The sequence below is a fragment of the Loxodonta africana genome, chromosome 3 (assembly GCF_030014295.1).
Source record: "Loxodonta africana isolate mLoxAfr1 chromosome 3, mLoxAfr1.hap2, whole genome shotgun sequence".
Taxonomy (NCBI): Eukaryota; Metazoa; Chordata; class Mammalia; order Proboscidea; family Elephantidae; genus Loxodonta; species Loxodonta africana.
Window position 1 is genome coordinate 69,278,501 of NC_087344.1, and position 15,907 is coordinate 69,294,407.

General features: G+C 43.4%; 1 protein-coding gene across 1 annotated transcript in view; it reads right to left on the reverse strand.

The window, feature by feature from the left end:
- Positions 1-15,907, reverse strand: part of CSMD2 (CUB and Sushi multiple domains 2) — a 797,331-nt gene that overhangs the window by 89,007 nt on the left and 692,417 nt on the right. Inside the window, 2 exon segments of the mRNA XM_064281672.1 lie at positions 1,273-1,450; positions 13,065-13,253. Coding sequence (XP_064137742.1) covers positions 1,273-1,450; positions 13,065-13,253 — 367 coding nt within the window.

The following is a 15,907-nucleotide window of genomic DNA, read 5'->3' on the forward strand; positions in this document are numbered from 1 at the left end:
GGCTGTCTGTTCTACCCAGTGCCGTTGTCTACCTAGTGGAGGTGTCTGTGACTCTTCCTGCACCCAACACTGTCTTTCCCCAGCACCCTAGACACTTCTCTCTAATCTCTCCCAAGAATCTCCAACGGAGTTGACAGAGTAGGAGACGCTCACACGGATTCCTCATTCACCTGATTCTTCTCCTACCTAGCCTCCCCAAATAGGCTTCTGGTGCACAGCTCTCACCCAAGAAGTGGTGCCTTGGAACAGGGCTAGGACAGGGCTGGATAAGACATGTAGGAAGCTCATGTTGATATCCACACCAGCCCCATTTCCTCGTCTCACAAGCAAATAGACATACCCATGTTGCCTTTCTTGGCAAAGGATTTCCTGCCTGGGACCATATCTAGGCCTTCTCATCTGTTCCTAGCTACTATCTGGAGATTAAGCTGGAAATTAACCCAGGGCAGTTGAGTTAACATTATTCAGTCCTGGGAATTTTGGGAAGAAAAATTCCACCATCCCCTGCTCATTCCCAAAGTGGGAGCAACCTCCAACCAAAGGAACTTTAAAATTATATTTATCCAAAGATCCAGTGATTTGGGAAAAACTGTCTAGGAAAATGCATTTATCAACTAATAATTCATATTCTCATTATCTAATAATAGATATTCTAACTATATAACTCAGAGCTGAGCTGTCCAATTTGGTAACCACTAGCCACTGGGGGCTATTTACATTTAAATTAATTAAAATTACATAAAATTTAAAATAAGCTTCTCAGTCACTCTAGTCATATTCAAGCGCTTGGCAGGCACATGTGGCTAGTGGCTATTGTATTGGACAGCACAGATATAAAACATTTCTAGCACTGCAGAAAGTTCTGTTGGGCATCGCTGATTCAGAGCTTCTCATTAGCATGAGATGACCAGTGGGGCTTATCTGCAGTAAATGGGTAGCTTATCTAGAGTAAATGTAGAATTTTAGTTTGGACTCTGGAAATACTGAGAATAGTCTTCATATCCGCCCCTATTCCCATTTACATACCCACTGGTACTTTCACTGACCCCCTAGCAGACCTAGATGCCAGGTTGGGAGCCACTACCCTCCCATCCCTTTCTATCCAAGGAGTCATAAGGGCACATCCACCATGCCTCTTTGAAATCCAGGAGGCTGACAGACATTTTAGAACCATTTAGCTCATGGTTTTCTGAACAAATAGATGGATAACCCAGTTTAGAGCCAAACTAATGCTCCTTTCTAACTGGCTGTTGACATGGCACCTGGCCCTACCAGACGGTGATGAAGTCTCCAGAGGTCTCTGCCTGCAGTAGGCTGAGGTTGAGGCGGATGCCATGACCAGTGAAGACGGTGATCAGCCAGACACAGTCCTGGGAGCTGGAGTATGGACTGGGGAACCCCGGGGAGTATACAGTGCCATTGGAAGAGGTGATGTTCCCGCCACAGGGGACTGCCAGAGAGGGAACACAAACACACAGATAAGTGCTAAAGATCACCTGAGAATTCAGATGGCTTCCCAATGAAGTCCCAGTTCCCAGCACAAATCCAACTCAAGGAGGTCAGGTGGGATGGGAGAGAAGAGATTGGGCTGAGGACGGTTGTGCCTGGCTCTGTCCATCAGTTCCAACACACCACACCCCACCTGGCTCTCTGGTCTTCACTGCAGGTTTCTCTATGGGCCTGCCTCAACCCCAAACCTCCCTCTTTCTCTTCCTAATGGAAGAGACGTGCTAGAAGAAAGGACATATTGAAGCTATCGCCTCCTTTCCTAGGAATGGAGTGGGTGTTACGGTTAGAGCTGCAGTACTTTGGCTAAGAACAGCTCAGCAATTATGAAAGTACCTCTTTCATTCTTTAACTTGCTTTGCCTAGAGTGGTACTTTTGGTCTTGACTTAGAGTTAGGGATTCCTGAGGTGAGGCTCAGGTTGGGTTCAAATTATGGCTATGCTGCTCATTGACCAGATAATCTTAGACATGAAGTTTAGTTTCTCTGCGTTTCTGTTTCCTCACCAGTAAAATGGGACTAAAACACATAAGGATTGTGGTGATGATTAGGTAAAGTGATGTATGTAAAATGTTTAGCCCAGTACATTACTCACAGAGGAGGCATTTGCTACATAGAATTAATCCTCTCTCCCTGTCTTCCTGATCCTCAAATGCAACACTCAATTTTAAGCTTATTCTGATATAAGCTTTAGGTGGTAGAATAAAGAGGACTTGAAGTATCCATGGTATTTGGACTCAGTCATCAGGGAGGTAAATAAACAAGGATTCCAGGCAAAAAAAATCCTGGAATAGAATGATGAGTGTATTTGGCTGGTGTGCGCATCAAGCACACATCTGGATAAGGGCTGATCTAACTGAGAGGAAAGAATCTCAATTGTCTCCAAGCAAAGGAAAGGGTTCCTGTGGAAGCAAATGTACCCTGAAAGCAGTAGGCATGGTGTCTTAGTTATCTAGTGCTGCTATAACAGAAATACCACAAGCAGATGGCCTTAACAAAGAGAAGTTTATTCTTTCACAGTCTAGTAGACAAGAAGTCCAAATTCAGGGCTCCAGCTCTAAGGGAAGGCTTTCTTTCTCTTTAACATAAAATTACAATCACAAAATGGAGAACAACCACACAATACTGGGAATCATGGCCTAACCAAGTTGACACATATTTTTGAGGGACACAATTCAATCCATGACACATGGACACACCACCCCTTCTACAAATACTGAATATCCACTCAGTGCTGAGCATGGCCTGGGTGCTGGGGAGACAGTGGGGAACAAGGATACTCTTGTTCTGACCCATGGCCCTTTAGTCCACTGAGGATACAGCCAAGTATATAGCATCTACAATGCAGGATGGAGCTTGCATCCTAGTGGAATGCTAAGGAAACATCTGGGGGAGCCCCTCATCTAGTCTTGTGAGGGAGGGAACATTCCTGGTAGAATTCACATTTAGAACCAGAGAGTGATGAAGTCTGAGGGATGACTAGGGCTAAGGAGAGAGGAGAGAAATGTTATACATGTACAGAACAGCATGTGCTAAGAGTCAGAGGCAAAAGAACATGGCACACCTGGAAAACCAAAAGTATTTCAGTTTAACTAGAGCATAAAGTCTGTGAGAGTGAAGGATATTGGAAGGTAATCAGGGGCCAGGTCCTGAGGGACATGGTGATCTATGTTAAGGGGTTTGGGATTTACTCCAAGGGAGATGGGAATACCTTGATGGCTTTTGAGCAGGGCCGTTTCAGAAGCATATTCATGGTTTTGAAGGATTACTCCCCTGCATTGTAAAGAACGGATGAGGAGTGTAAGGCTGAAGACTGGGAGACCAGTGAGGGGGATTGTCTAAGTAGTGGCCTAGATTGAGGCAGAGGCAATGGATAGAGAAAAACGGATTCATCTGAAAGATACTTAGGACATAGAATTAACAGGACTTGGTGTATACGGGAGGGGTCTCTGGGTGGTGTGCCAATGGTTAACACACTAGACTGCTAATCAAGAGTTGTAGGTTTGAGTCCACCCAGAAGCACCTGGGAAGAAAGACCTGGAGATCTACTTCTGAAAAATCAGCCATTGAAAACCCTATGTAGCACACGTCTAGTCTGACACACATGGGGTTGCCATGAGTCGAAACAGACTCAACAGCAAGTTTTTTTTTTTTTTTTTTCTGGTATATATAGGAGATAAGTGAGAGGGAAGCACTGAAGGTGACGTCCAAATTAAGGGCTGAGTAACCAGGTGACCAGTGGTGCCTTTCACTGAGATGGAGATTTCAGGTTTAATGGTAGAAAGATGATGAGTTCATTGTGGAATATGTTGAGATTTAGATGCCTCTGGGAGAAGTAATGATATTTCGTAAGAAATTGGATATTTAGGTGTGGAACTCAGGAAAGAGAAAGGTTGCAGAAAAAGATGGCATTTGGAGACTGACATAGAAGTGGATGTGGGAAAGAAGAGAAGAGCGTCTAGAGTCTAGGAAAAGAACGTCAGAGAACAACACTTGCAGGCAAGGGAAGAGATAACTGGAAACAGTGGCACAGGCAGAGCGGTGACAGGAAAGGCAAGAGAATGTGGTGACAAAGAGCCAAGGGAAGAAGGTTTCTTGGGGAGGGGGAGAGACTTCTGCGTCAAGGTGGCACACTGAGAAAAAGCATCCTTTTCTCTCCTGTGATGCCCTGAAAAGATAAGCTAGGAATAGAAAAGGAATGCAGTCCACAATGAAGACAATGAGAAGACTCCATCAACAGTTACGAGATTCCAACAAATTTCTAACAGACGCAGCTTTCAGTCCAGCATACATGAGGAGGCAGCTGAATCTGTTCTCAGAAATTCCAGAGAAGCTTGGGACTCAGAAGACAGAGTTGCAGCAAGGGTAGGAGTGAGTCATGGGAAGGAAAACAGGGATTCATTGAAAGTGTACAGACAGAATAACTGACATTGCCATATCCTTCCATCAGCACCCTCAGAACACAGGCAGCCACGTGCTTATTCCTCTTACAAGCAACAAACTGGAACAAACAAAAACCGAGTTCATCTTTAGAAGAACTGAATGTTCTAGTCCTGGCAGGATTAGAACAAAGACGCTCCATGTGCTCCTTCATACCCCAGCCTTCCTTACTGCTAGGTTGTTGTTGTCATTAGTTGCGGTTGAGTTGGCTCTGACCCACGGAGACCTTATGTGTAACAGAATGAAACACTGGCTGGTCCTGTGCCATCTTCCAGAACTGTATCAGACACTATCCTGTTGTGATCTGTAAAGTTTTCATTGGCTAATATTCAGAAGTAGATCTCCAGGCCTTTCTTCCTAGTCTGTCTTAGTCTGGAAGCTCCACTGAAACCTGTCCACCATGGGTGACCCTGCTGGAATTTGAAATACTAGTGGCAGCTTCCAGCATCACAGAAACACGCAAGCCACCAGAGTATGACAAACTGACAGATGGGTGGTGGTACTGTTAGGATAGAGTCATATACACGACTCTGGTCAAAGAACCACGAGTAAAAGTGACATATGTCACTTCTAGTTGAGACAGTTAAGAACTGCTGTGTCTCCTCTCTTCTGCAAGAGGGATCTTGAGGGCCACAGCTAGCAACAGCTAGAAGATGGAGAAGAGTTGTCAAATCTGCCTTGGACTTTATGGGAACAACAGATAAACTTTCATTATGCTAACTATTGGTATTTTGAGTATCATCTCTTGCCAGCAGCCAGCAATAATTACCCTTGTGGTTATCTGGGGTATAAGTCCAATAAAAATATAAGTCCCTAGTTGTTATAGCACGTTTCCCACTTGCCCAGTTAAATCAAAGCCTGCTGGTTTACCAACCCTGCATATGTACACAGAGCTCAGGCCTTCTACTGCATCATTCTCAAATTTGAATGGGATCAGCAGACATTTGAGGAAAGTATGCAATATAACATAAACCAAAACCCAAACCCACTGCCATCAAGTCGATTCTGACTCATAGTGACCCTATAGGACAGAGTAGAACTGCCCCATAGAGTTTCCAAGGTGTGCCTGGTGGATTTGAACTGCTGACCCCTTGATTAGCAGCTGGAGCACTTAACCACTATGCTACCAGGGTTTCTAAGAAAAACAAATAGAAAAAAAACATGATCACAGAAGAAAAAAATAGAGATAATTTAGAGTACAGAAGAGAACTTAAATGAATAATCTCTAATTTTTATCCTCAGAGAACTGAGAAAATATTTCATCCATGCAACAGAATGCCATGAAATGTGAACAACGAGGGACAAAAAAGAACCACTGGAAATTGAAACTGTGATTCCCAAAATAAAATATTTAACAGAAGATGCAAGATAAGTTGAGAAAAATCTTCTAGAAAGTAGAATGAAAGATAAAAGACTGAAAATGTGAGAGAGAAGATAAAAGACACAGGGAACCAATCCAGGAGGTCCAACACTGGTTAACAGGAGTTCCAGAAAGAGAAAACAGGGAAAATGGAGAAGTAATGAGTGAATAAATAGTTCAAGAAAATATTCCAGAGCTAAAGAGAGAATGCCAGCATTGAAATTCGAAGGGTCTACTGAATGCTGAGATAAAGGAAACAAAATCCCACTGAAGTTTCAGAACACCAAGAATTTGGAGAAGAATCTAAAAGCCTCCTGAGAGAAAATACAGATCACCTGTAAAGGTACAAGAATTAAACTGGCATCCAGCTTCTCATTAGCAACACTAGATCCTACAGACAATGGAGACACACCTTCAAAATTCAAAGGAGAGATAGTTTTCAATATAGAATTCAATGCCCACTGAAGCTATCAATTAAATTTGAGGAACATTAAAGGTATTTTCAGACATTTAGGGACTCAACACACCTTTGTTAGGAAGGTGTTTTGAGGATGTCCTCTAGAAAATAAGAAAGAAAACCAACAAAAAGGAAGACAGAGGATCTAGGAAACACTGACTCCAATTCAGGAGGGCAATGGAGGAACATCCCAGCAAAACTCATGCAGGAGGCAGAGGGTATAATCAGTTCAGAACAGAGTAGGAGAATGGAAGAGTCCTGGAAGGAAGTCTCCTGGGAAAAAGAAGAGGTGAACTCCACATAAAAAGAAATATGACTGCAATTTTTGGGAAGAGTAGAGGGAATAAGAAAAACAAATTATACAAGAAAAAAGCATTTAGATGCTCCAGCAAAAACAGAAAATACATGAAAAAGTCATGGTTCAAATATGAAGCAATTTACACTGTATGATTTCAAGCAAATGATGAAGCATAAGGGAAGTGAATTCAGTTGACCTTGATGCAGGAAATAATCTCCTTCAAGCAGCCCAGGGGTTACATATTGATTCCAATTAAAAGAAAAAGTAATCCTAGCAGTTGACTTCATCCGGCATCAAAGTTTACATAGTCATAATAATGCAAATATTGTTTGTCGATTTATTAGTTTTAGAGCTTGAGCTATGGACAAAACATTGAAGACTTGGTAGCAGTTGTAGGGATGAAAGTAAAGCTTAAATTATTGATAATGTAAAAACGTAGCTGATGGTGGCAGAGTCGTGGTGGAAGAAAAGGCAGAAGAAAAGTAGAGAATGAATAGTCTCATTTTAAAAAGTGAAGACTCGAGAGGTACTGCTAACATTGCACAGAACCAGAAATAGAGGTTTCCCTGTATTATTTAAAAGAACAAAGGTGACCAAAATAAGATTAAAAATACTAAGAGAGATGTTGTACAAATGGAAAAGAGCAGAAAACAGGGGTAGTAAAAAGCTTACTCATCATCTACTTATATTGGGGAGTCAATAGATATTAATGTTAAAAATCAAGATGTGCAATTCCTACAAAGCTATGATACAATGCAATTAAAAAGCAGTCAAACTTGAACAGGTACTTCACAAAAGGGGATTTTAAAAAGGCTAATAGGCATATGAAAAGGTGCTCAATATCACTACCCATCAGGAAAATGCAAATAAAAAGTCCTGCACACTCACTAGAATGGCTGAAATTAAAAAGACTGAAAAGGTCAAGCATTACTGAGGAAAAGAGCAACTGGAACTCTTGTACACCACTGGCTGGAGTGTCACTTGGCACAGTCCCTTTGGAAAACTGGCAATATCTCCTAAAGTTACACATATGCCTACCATATGACACAGAAATTCCACTCTTGGGCATAGACCCAAGAGAAATGAGTGCAAAAATTCACCAAAACACATGTACAAGAATGTTAATGGCAGCTTTATTCAAATTTGCCAACTGGAAACCACACAGATGTCTATTGACAGTAGAATGCGTAAATAAATAATTGTATAGTCACCCACTGGAATACTATGCAGCAATAAAAAAGAGCAAACTACTGCTACATGCAGCAACATGGATGACTCTCATAGGCATAATGATGACCTAAAGAAGGCAGACACATTTACATGAAATTCAAGAGCAAACGAAACTTATCTATGGTGATAGAAGTCAAAATTGTGTGGTTACCTGGGGCAGGAGTATTGACTGGAAAGAGACATGAGGGAGGCTTCCGACATAGTGGAAATTTTCTATATCTTGATGTGGATGGGGACACATAGATGTGCATATAAATAAAAATCGGGTTGTAAATTTTATATGAAATTCAATTTAAGAAATGAAAAGTTAATTTAAAAAAGACAAATAAGTATATTTCCATTCTTTGCAATGTTATCCATAATTTGTTATGATCCACACAGTTGAATGCCTTTGCACAGTCAATAAAACAAAGGTAAATATCTTTCTGTTATTCTCAGCTTTCAGCCAAGATCCATCTGCCATCAGCAATGATATCCCTCGTTCCACGTCCTCTTCTGAATCCAGTTTGAATTTCGGGCAGTTCCCTGAAGATGTACTGCTGCAATCACTTTTGAATTATCTTCAGCAAAATTTTACTTGCATGTGATACTAATGATATTGTTCAATAATTTACACATTCCGTTGGATCACTTTTCTTTGGAATGGGCACCTATATAGATCTCTTCCAGTTGGAAGGCCATGTGGCTGTCTTCCAAATTTCTTGGCACAGACAAGTGAGCACTTACAGCATTGCATCTGTTTGTTGAAACACCTCAACTGGTATTCTGTCAATTCCCAGAGCCCTGTTTTTCGCCGGAAACCCTGGTGGCATAGTGGTTAAGTGCTACAGCTGCTTATTCTGTCAATTCCCAGAGCTCTGTTTTTCGCTGGAAACCCTGGTGGCGTAGTGGTTAAGTGCTACGGCTGCTAACCAAGAGGTTGGCAGTTCAAATCTGCCAGGTGTTCCTTGGAAACTCCACGGGGCAGTTCTTCTCTGTCCTATAGGGTCACTGTGAGTTGGAATTGGCTCGACGGCAGTGAGTTTGGTTTGGTTTTCGTGTTTTTCGCCAAAACCTTCAGTGCAGCTTGGACTACTTCCTTCAGTACCATCGGTTCTTGTTCATATGCTACCTCTTGAGATGGCCGAATGTCGACCAATTTTCTTTGGTATAGTGACTCTGTATTCCTTCCATCTTCTTTTGATGCCTCCTAAATCACTCAACATTTTGCCCATAGAATCTTTTAACATTGCAATTCGAGGCTTGAATTTTTTCTTCAGTTCTTTCAGCTTGAGAAATGCTGAGTGTGTTCTTCCTTTCTGGTTTTCTAACTCCAGGTCTTTGCACATTTTATTATAATACTTTACTTTGCCTTCTCATGTGGAACCTGTATGTAGACCAAGAGGCAGTTGTTTGAACAGAACAAGGGGATACTGCGTGGTTTAAAATCAAGAAAGTTGTGCATCAAGGTTGTGTCCTTTCACTATACTTATTCAATCTGTATGCTTAGCAAATATTCCAAGAAGCTGGACCATATGAAGAAAAATGTAGCATCAGGAAGACTCATTAACAGCCTGTGATATTCAGATGACACAACTTTGCTTAGTGAAAGTGAAGAGAACTTGAAGCACTTACTGATAAAGACCAAAGACAACAGCCTTCATTATGGATTACACCTTAACATAAAGAAAACAAAATCCTCACAACTGGACAAATAAGCAACATTATAACAGACAGAGAAAATACTGAAATTATCTTATCAAGGATTTCATTTTACTTGGATCCACAATCCGCACTCGTGAAAGCAGCAAAAGACCTCCTCAAAGTGTTGAAAAGCAAAGATGTCACTTCGAGGACTAAGGTGTGCTTGACCCAAGCCACGGTATTTTCAATCACCTCATGTGCATGTGAAAGCTGGACAATGAATAAGGAAGATCAAATTAGGGTGTTGGTGAAGAATACTGAATATACCTCGTACTGTCAAAAGAATGAACAAATCTGTCACGGAAGAAGTACAGCTTGAATGCTCCTTAGAAGCAAGGATGACGAGGCTTGGTCTCACTCACTTTGCACATGCTGTCAGGTGGAACCAATCTCTGGAAAAGGACATCATGCTTAGTATAGCAGTGGGTCAGTGAAAACGAGGAAGACCCTCAATGAGATGGAGTGATGCAGAGGCTGCGACAATGAGCTCAAACATAGCAGTGATTGTGAGCATGGGGCAGGCCTGGGCAGTGTTTCATTATGTTGTACATAGGGTTGCTATGAGTTGGAACTGACTCAATGGCACCTAACGACAACAACAACAACATAAGTATATTATCTAGAGTTGTGGACATAACCACCAGAAGAATTAAAATGAAGTAAAAAGAGGTTACATGTGCAAGATACCCTTTCATAAAACATAGCTTTGAGGAGAGGAGACAGTGAGTTACTGAAGGAAAGGTACAGTCAGGGTGGTCAGAGGGAAGGGATCAGCCTCCAGTACACTTCCCTGAGAGGGTCTGAGGGGATGCGATCCAGAGTCAAAGGAGGGATCAGACAGGAAAAGCGGTGCCCTTTCCATTGAGAGTGCAAAGAAGAAGAGGAAGCTGACAGGACAGGAAGTGGGAGGAGTTAATTTAAGATTTCAGAAGAGCGGCCATTCTGATAGGATGTGTGTCTAAGACTCTGTGTTATTTTATTTTCAAATTTTGTCTGTTTGCTCAGCCTTGGCAGGAGCTTCCCTTGCTATTGCCACCTGCCTCTCCCATCCCTGGCCTCCCAGTGAGCTTTAGCCACTTTTGCTGCCTTCAAAACTCCCTGTCTCCACATGCAAACATCTGTTCTCACCAGATCTTCACAATAGTCTCGAGGAAGCCAAGCCAGGGTGAGATGAGGAAGGGGAGGTTCTGAGGTAGGAAGTGGCTTGTGGGAATCACATGACATTCACTGAGGTCAACACAGTGTAGTCTCCCATTGGTTGGGGTGACTTCAGTTCACTGTTGCCCCTGTAATGCCCATCACCGTGAGGTACACAGCAATGCTTCTTCCATGTTGAATTAATATCTGAACATGTAAGACATCAGGGCAGATACAAATCCGTTCAATACAAGACCCCTCAGCTCTGCTGGGGACTGGACCCGGATCTTCACATCTCTGCCACCGGGCCTGGCCTGGGAGTTGTGAAGTCATGCTATTACCCTCTCTGGCCAGACGGCGGACCCTGAGAATCCCAGATATGATATACTCAGATTACATGTCCCCTGGTCCTGCCATCCTCTCTTGCTGTCCCAACAGGTGGGGGAAACTTGTTATTGTCCACCTCTATCATTTACCCTAGGGGCACACACTTGAAATAGTCATCCCTTTAGGTTGACCCAGAGAGAAAATAGGAATGGGAAAACATACCTCTGGGCTGCCCTGTGAGAGGGTCCTTGACCCATGCTTTGCTGGATACATGAAAGGGGGCAAGAGGACATCGCCTGCTCTTGTGGCTACCCCATTGGTGGCTCTAAGGAAAGTAGGATTACCACCTGATCTCAGATGTCCTGGTTGGGGGAGATACTTCCCTGCCATCTTGCATGGATTCCTTATTTGGAGAATTTGACAATATTTGCGAGAGTTGCTTTTGACACAGCCATCTATCTGTGGATGCCTAGTGGAAAGTACTTGTCATCGTCACCCTTTCATAGAAGACCCACTGGAAGGAGTAATTAACATCACTTTCTCAAACGCCACAACCATGCCTCATGGTGGTCCTAGGGGCACACCCCAGGCCACTCCTAAGGGCAGCTGTGGGATGTTGAAGCCTTTTAGAAGAGACCAGCAAAAAATTTGTCATATGCTGGAAGGACCCCAGAGGTCATGGCCCCCAGACTCTCAGTTAGCCCAAAACTAAAAACATTCTCGAAGCCAACTATTCAAAGATTAGACTGGACTGTAAGACATAAAATGATACTGGTGAGGAGTGTGCTTTTAGCTTAAGTAGACACATGAGACTATGTGGGCAGCTCCTGTCTGGAGGAGAGATGAGAAGGCAGACGGGGACAGGAGCTGGTTGAATGGACACGGGAAATACAGGGTGGAGAGAAGGAGTGTGCTGTCACATTGTAGGGAGAGCAACTATGGTCACATAACAATGTGTGTATAATTTTTTGTATGAGAACTTACTTGAACTGTAAACTTTCACTTAAAGCAAAAAAAAAAAATCTTGTCATATAGTACATGGTCAATCAACAATTTCAGAAGGATCAGTTGGTTATACATGGGGATGGTTCTGGAAATCTGAAAAACTAATTGGGGTTTTAATATTTCTAGAAATTAAGCTCTCATATGCCAACATCAGAACTGCTCAGTTTTGCAAACAAGTTTTCTTTTTCCGTGGAGAGCTGACACTTAAGAGTTTATTGCCTGTGAGCTAGTTACTGTGCTGGGTGCTTTACACGAGTCATCTATTAAACCCTCCCAGCTTGTGAAGCAGAGACAAGAAGTCCCATTTCACTAATGCAAAAACTGAAGCTCAGAGAGGTAAAGTGTCTTGGACAAGGTCACACAGCCAGGGTGTGGTGGTTCAAGGATGGAGCTGAGGGGGATCTGATCCCAGAGCCTGGGCACTTTCTTCTGGGCTATAGTGCCCCAGCCAAGCCTTCCGCTTTCAAGACAAATATCAGCTTCTCTTCCAGGGAAAATACTGGGCTCCAAGAGTGAAAAAGGGAGGAAAATGGAACTGAGGTGGGCATACAGGGTAGAAGCAACACAGATCTCTTGTTTTTTTTCCATACTAGTTCTGGTTAAGGATGAAGGCCCAGAAAAAGTGCTACCTCCAGCTCCCTGAAAGGATCAACTCGGATTTTTCAGGCACATGTGGGCAGAGAGAATAAGTGAGGGGGGTGGCAGGTGAAGAGGGGAGCAAGAGGTTTCCTAGAAAGGGGCTTCATTCTCTTCTTCCTTTAGGAAGGTGCCATGATTAACTTCACATCATCACGCATAGTTTTCCCTTCCAACTGGGGACATCTAGCCCATCAGGTTGGATCTTTCCAAGGACTGTGTATGTCTTCTGCTTGGCTGTAGCACCTTAGGGGTGGGCCCACTCTTCTCTAGATCCTTCTTAGCACTGGCCCCGAGAGCTCTGTCTCTAGGACATTCTCCCCTGGCTAGGCTGGGTCCCATTCATAAAAGAATGGGATAGATAAGGTTTGCCTGGAACGTCCAGTATGATCAACCCCAAGGAGCAGGAAGGTGGAATGTGGGACTGCTCTGGGTCAGTCTCTCTAGCCCCCAGGAAGAATCACCAGGGATGAGGGAGGGACATACCTTCACACCTGGGCAAGGGGTGGTCCCAGTTCCGGTTGGTGCCATGTTGACATGTGAGGACAGGGTGGCCAATCAGTTGATATCCTGGGAGGCACTCAAAGGTCACTGACTGTCCAACGTTGTAGCCAGCTCCCCTCACAATGCCATTGGCAAAGGGTTCTGGGTCTGGGCACTCTTGAAGTTCATAGGCTGGAAACAATGAGGAGAGAAAGTTACTTTATTCTCTCTGGACATTTTCTTCTACAACCAGAATATAGAAGCAGCAGATAGTTATCACAGAGGTGAAGCACCAAGACTTGGACTCAGATGGACCTTTGTTACTAACTGTTGACTCTAGACAAGTCATTTAACTCTCTATGTCTCAGTTTTCTTATATATAAAATGGCGATAGTGACGATTAAGTAGGATAATTAAGATATGCACAGCTCTTTGCACAGTACTGGCACATGGTAAGAACTCAGTAAACGTTAACTATTATTGTATCCAACAGTATCCCTGGGTGGCGCAAATGAGTAAGTGCTCAACTACTAGTCAAAAGATTGGCTGTTTGAAGCCACCCAGAGGTGTCTTGGAAGATAGGTCTGACAATCTGCTTCTGAAAGGTCACAGCCTTGAAAATCCTATGGAGTACACTCTGCACACATGGGCTAGCCATGAGTCGGAATTGACTCAATGGCAGCCAACAAAAGTAATAGTACAGCCAGGTACCTAGAGGCACAATCTGCTTTCATTAAGATTCTGTTAAGATTGCAGCCAATAAAACCCTATGGAGCAGTCCTATTCTGTAATACATGAGATCACAATGAGTCAGATTCAGCTTGATGACAAAAGTGGGTTTTGTGGTTCATTATTACATCCATGGGAAAGGAGGCTCAAGAAAGACACTGCTAGATTAAAACACTCTTTACTGAGCACCTACATGGGGCCACGGATCCACCCAGATTCTTTCATATTGCTTATCTCACTTGACCGTCCCAACGATTATTATGATCACAAACAGGAAGCAGTGGAGTGAGGATCTGAGCGGTGTCTTTCTGATTCCTAGAAATTAGAACCTATTGGGAAGGAAGAAACCTCGGTGGGAGTAGGCCAACCCTGTGGCAAGGGGAAAAACTTTTCAGAGGAAAGAGCTGGGCTAAAAGGAATGAGAGACCGTCATGCAAGGCAAGTCCTTCAAAATGGCAGGGAAGCTGTTTCCATGGGTATGGGTGGGCCTGGCTCAAAAGAAGACATCTTAGTGGAAGTAGCTGGGGCCTGTCAACAAAGCAAGGGATTTGTTTAGCATGTGCCACAGAGCAAAGCCTTCAATTAACTGGGTTCACAGGGCAAAGAACAGCCTTCATGGCAGTTGCTGGGCCCACCCTACCTAGAAAATTGGCAGTGGGAACAGAAGGAACTTTCTAAGAGTGGAAATTCTCAGTAGGAGTAGCAGATTTCTTTCTTTCTTTTTTAAATTAATTTTTATTGTGCTTTAAGTGAAAGTTTACAAATCAGGTCAGTCTGTCATACAAAAATTTACATACATCTTGCCATATACTCCTAATTGCTCTCCCTCCAATGATATAGCACAGTTCTTCTCTCTACTCTCTCTCCTCGTGTCCATTTGGGTAGCTTCTGGCCCCCTCTGCCCTCTCATCCCTCACCAGACAGGAGATGTCAACATAGTCTCATGTATCCACTTGATCCAAGAAGCTCATTCTTCAACAGTATCATTTTCCATCCCCTATTCCAGTCCAATCCCTGTCTGAAGAGTTGGCTTTGGGAATTGTTCCTGTCCTGGGCTAACAGGAGGTCTAGGGACCATGGCCTCCGGGGTCCCTCCAGTCCCAGTCTGACCATTAAGTCTGGTCTTTTTATGCAAATTTGGGGTCTGCATCCCACTGCTCTCCTGCTCCCTCAGGGTTTCTCTGTTGAGCTCCCTGTCAGGGCAGTCATCGGTGTGGTTGGGCACCATCTAGTTCTTCAGGTCTCAAGCTGATATAGTTTCTGGTTTATGTGGTCCTTTCTGTCTCTTAGGCTCATAATTACCTTGTGTCTTTGATGTTCTTCATTATTCCTTGCTCCAGATGGATTGAGACCAATTGATGCATCTTAGATGGCCGCTTGCTAACGTTTAAGACCCCAGACGCCACTCTCCAAAGTGGGATGTAGAATCTTTTTGTAGTAGATTTTATTATTCCAATTGACTTAGATGTTCCCTGAAACCATGGTCCTCAAACCCCACCCCTGAGGAGTAGCAGATTTCAAGTGAATTCTCCCTGAAAGGTGGATGTGCTATGTATATTTCCACTCAATACTGTACAGAGAAGTCTCAATGGGAAGAACTGGGTAGGTTTCACTTGAAATCTAAAAAGTAACTGGGCACACCAAAAAGCTAGACACCATAGTGGGAGTGGTTGGATTGATCAGCCAAAGGAGAGATGGCAGCAACATGGGTTTGGGAGATTTCAGAGATGAAAACTTTAGTAGAAGCAGTGAGCATGCTACACAGGTAACACAAGGTAAATGGAGGTGGGATGGGCTTTACTCTAAAGAGAAGCTTCAGGGAGAACATGTGGACCCAAAGACAGTGAAGTGCCTAAAGAGGGCACCCATTGCCATCGAGTTGATTCCAACTCATAGTGACCCTATAGGACAGAGCAGAACTGCCCCCATAGGGTTTCCAAGGATTGGCTGGTGGATTTGAACTGCCAACTTTTTGGTTAGCAGCTGAATTCTTAACCACTGTGCCACCATGGCTCCATGCATGTTAAGTGAGCCAGCCCTGTGTGTTAAAAGCTGAGAGCGGCCTTAATGAGAGTAGCTGGCCTCTTTCACAGAAATTGTCTCAAGTGGAAGGAGTT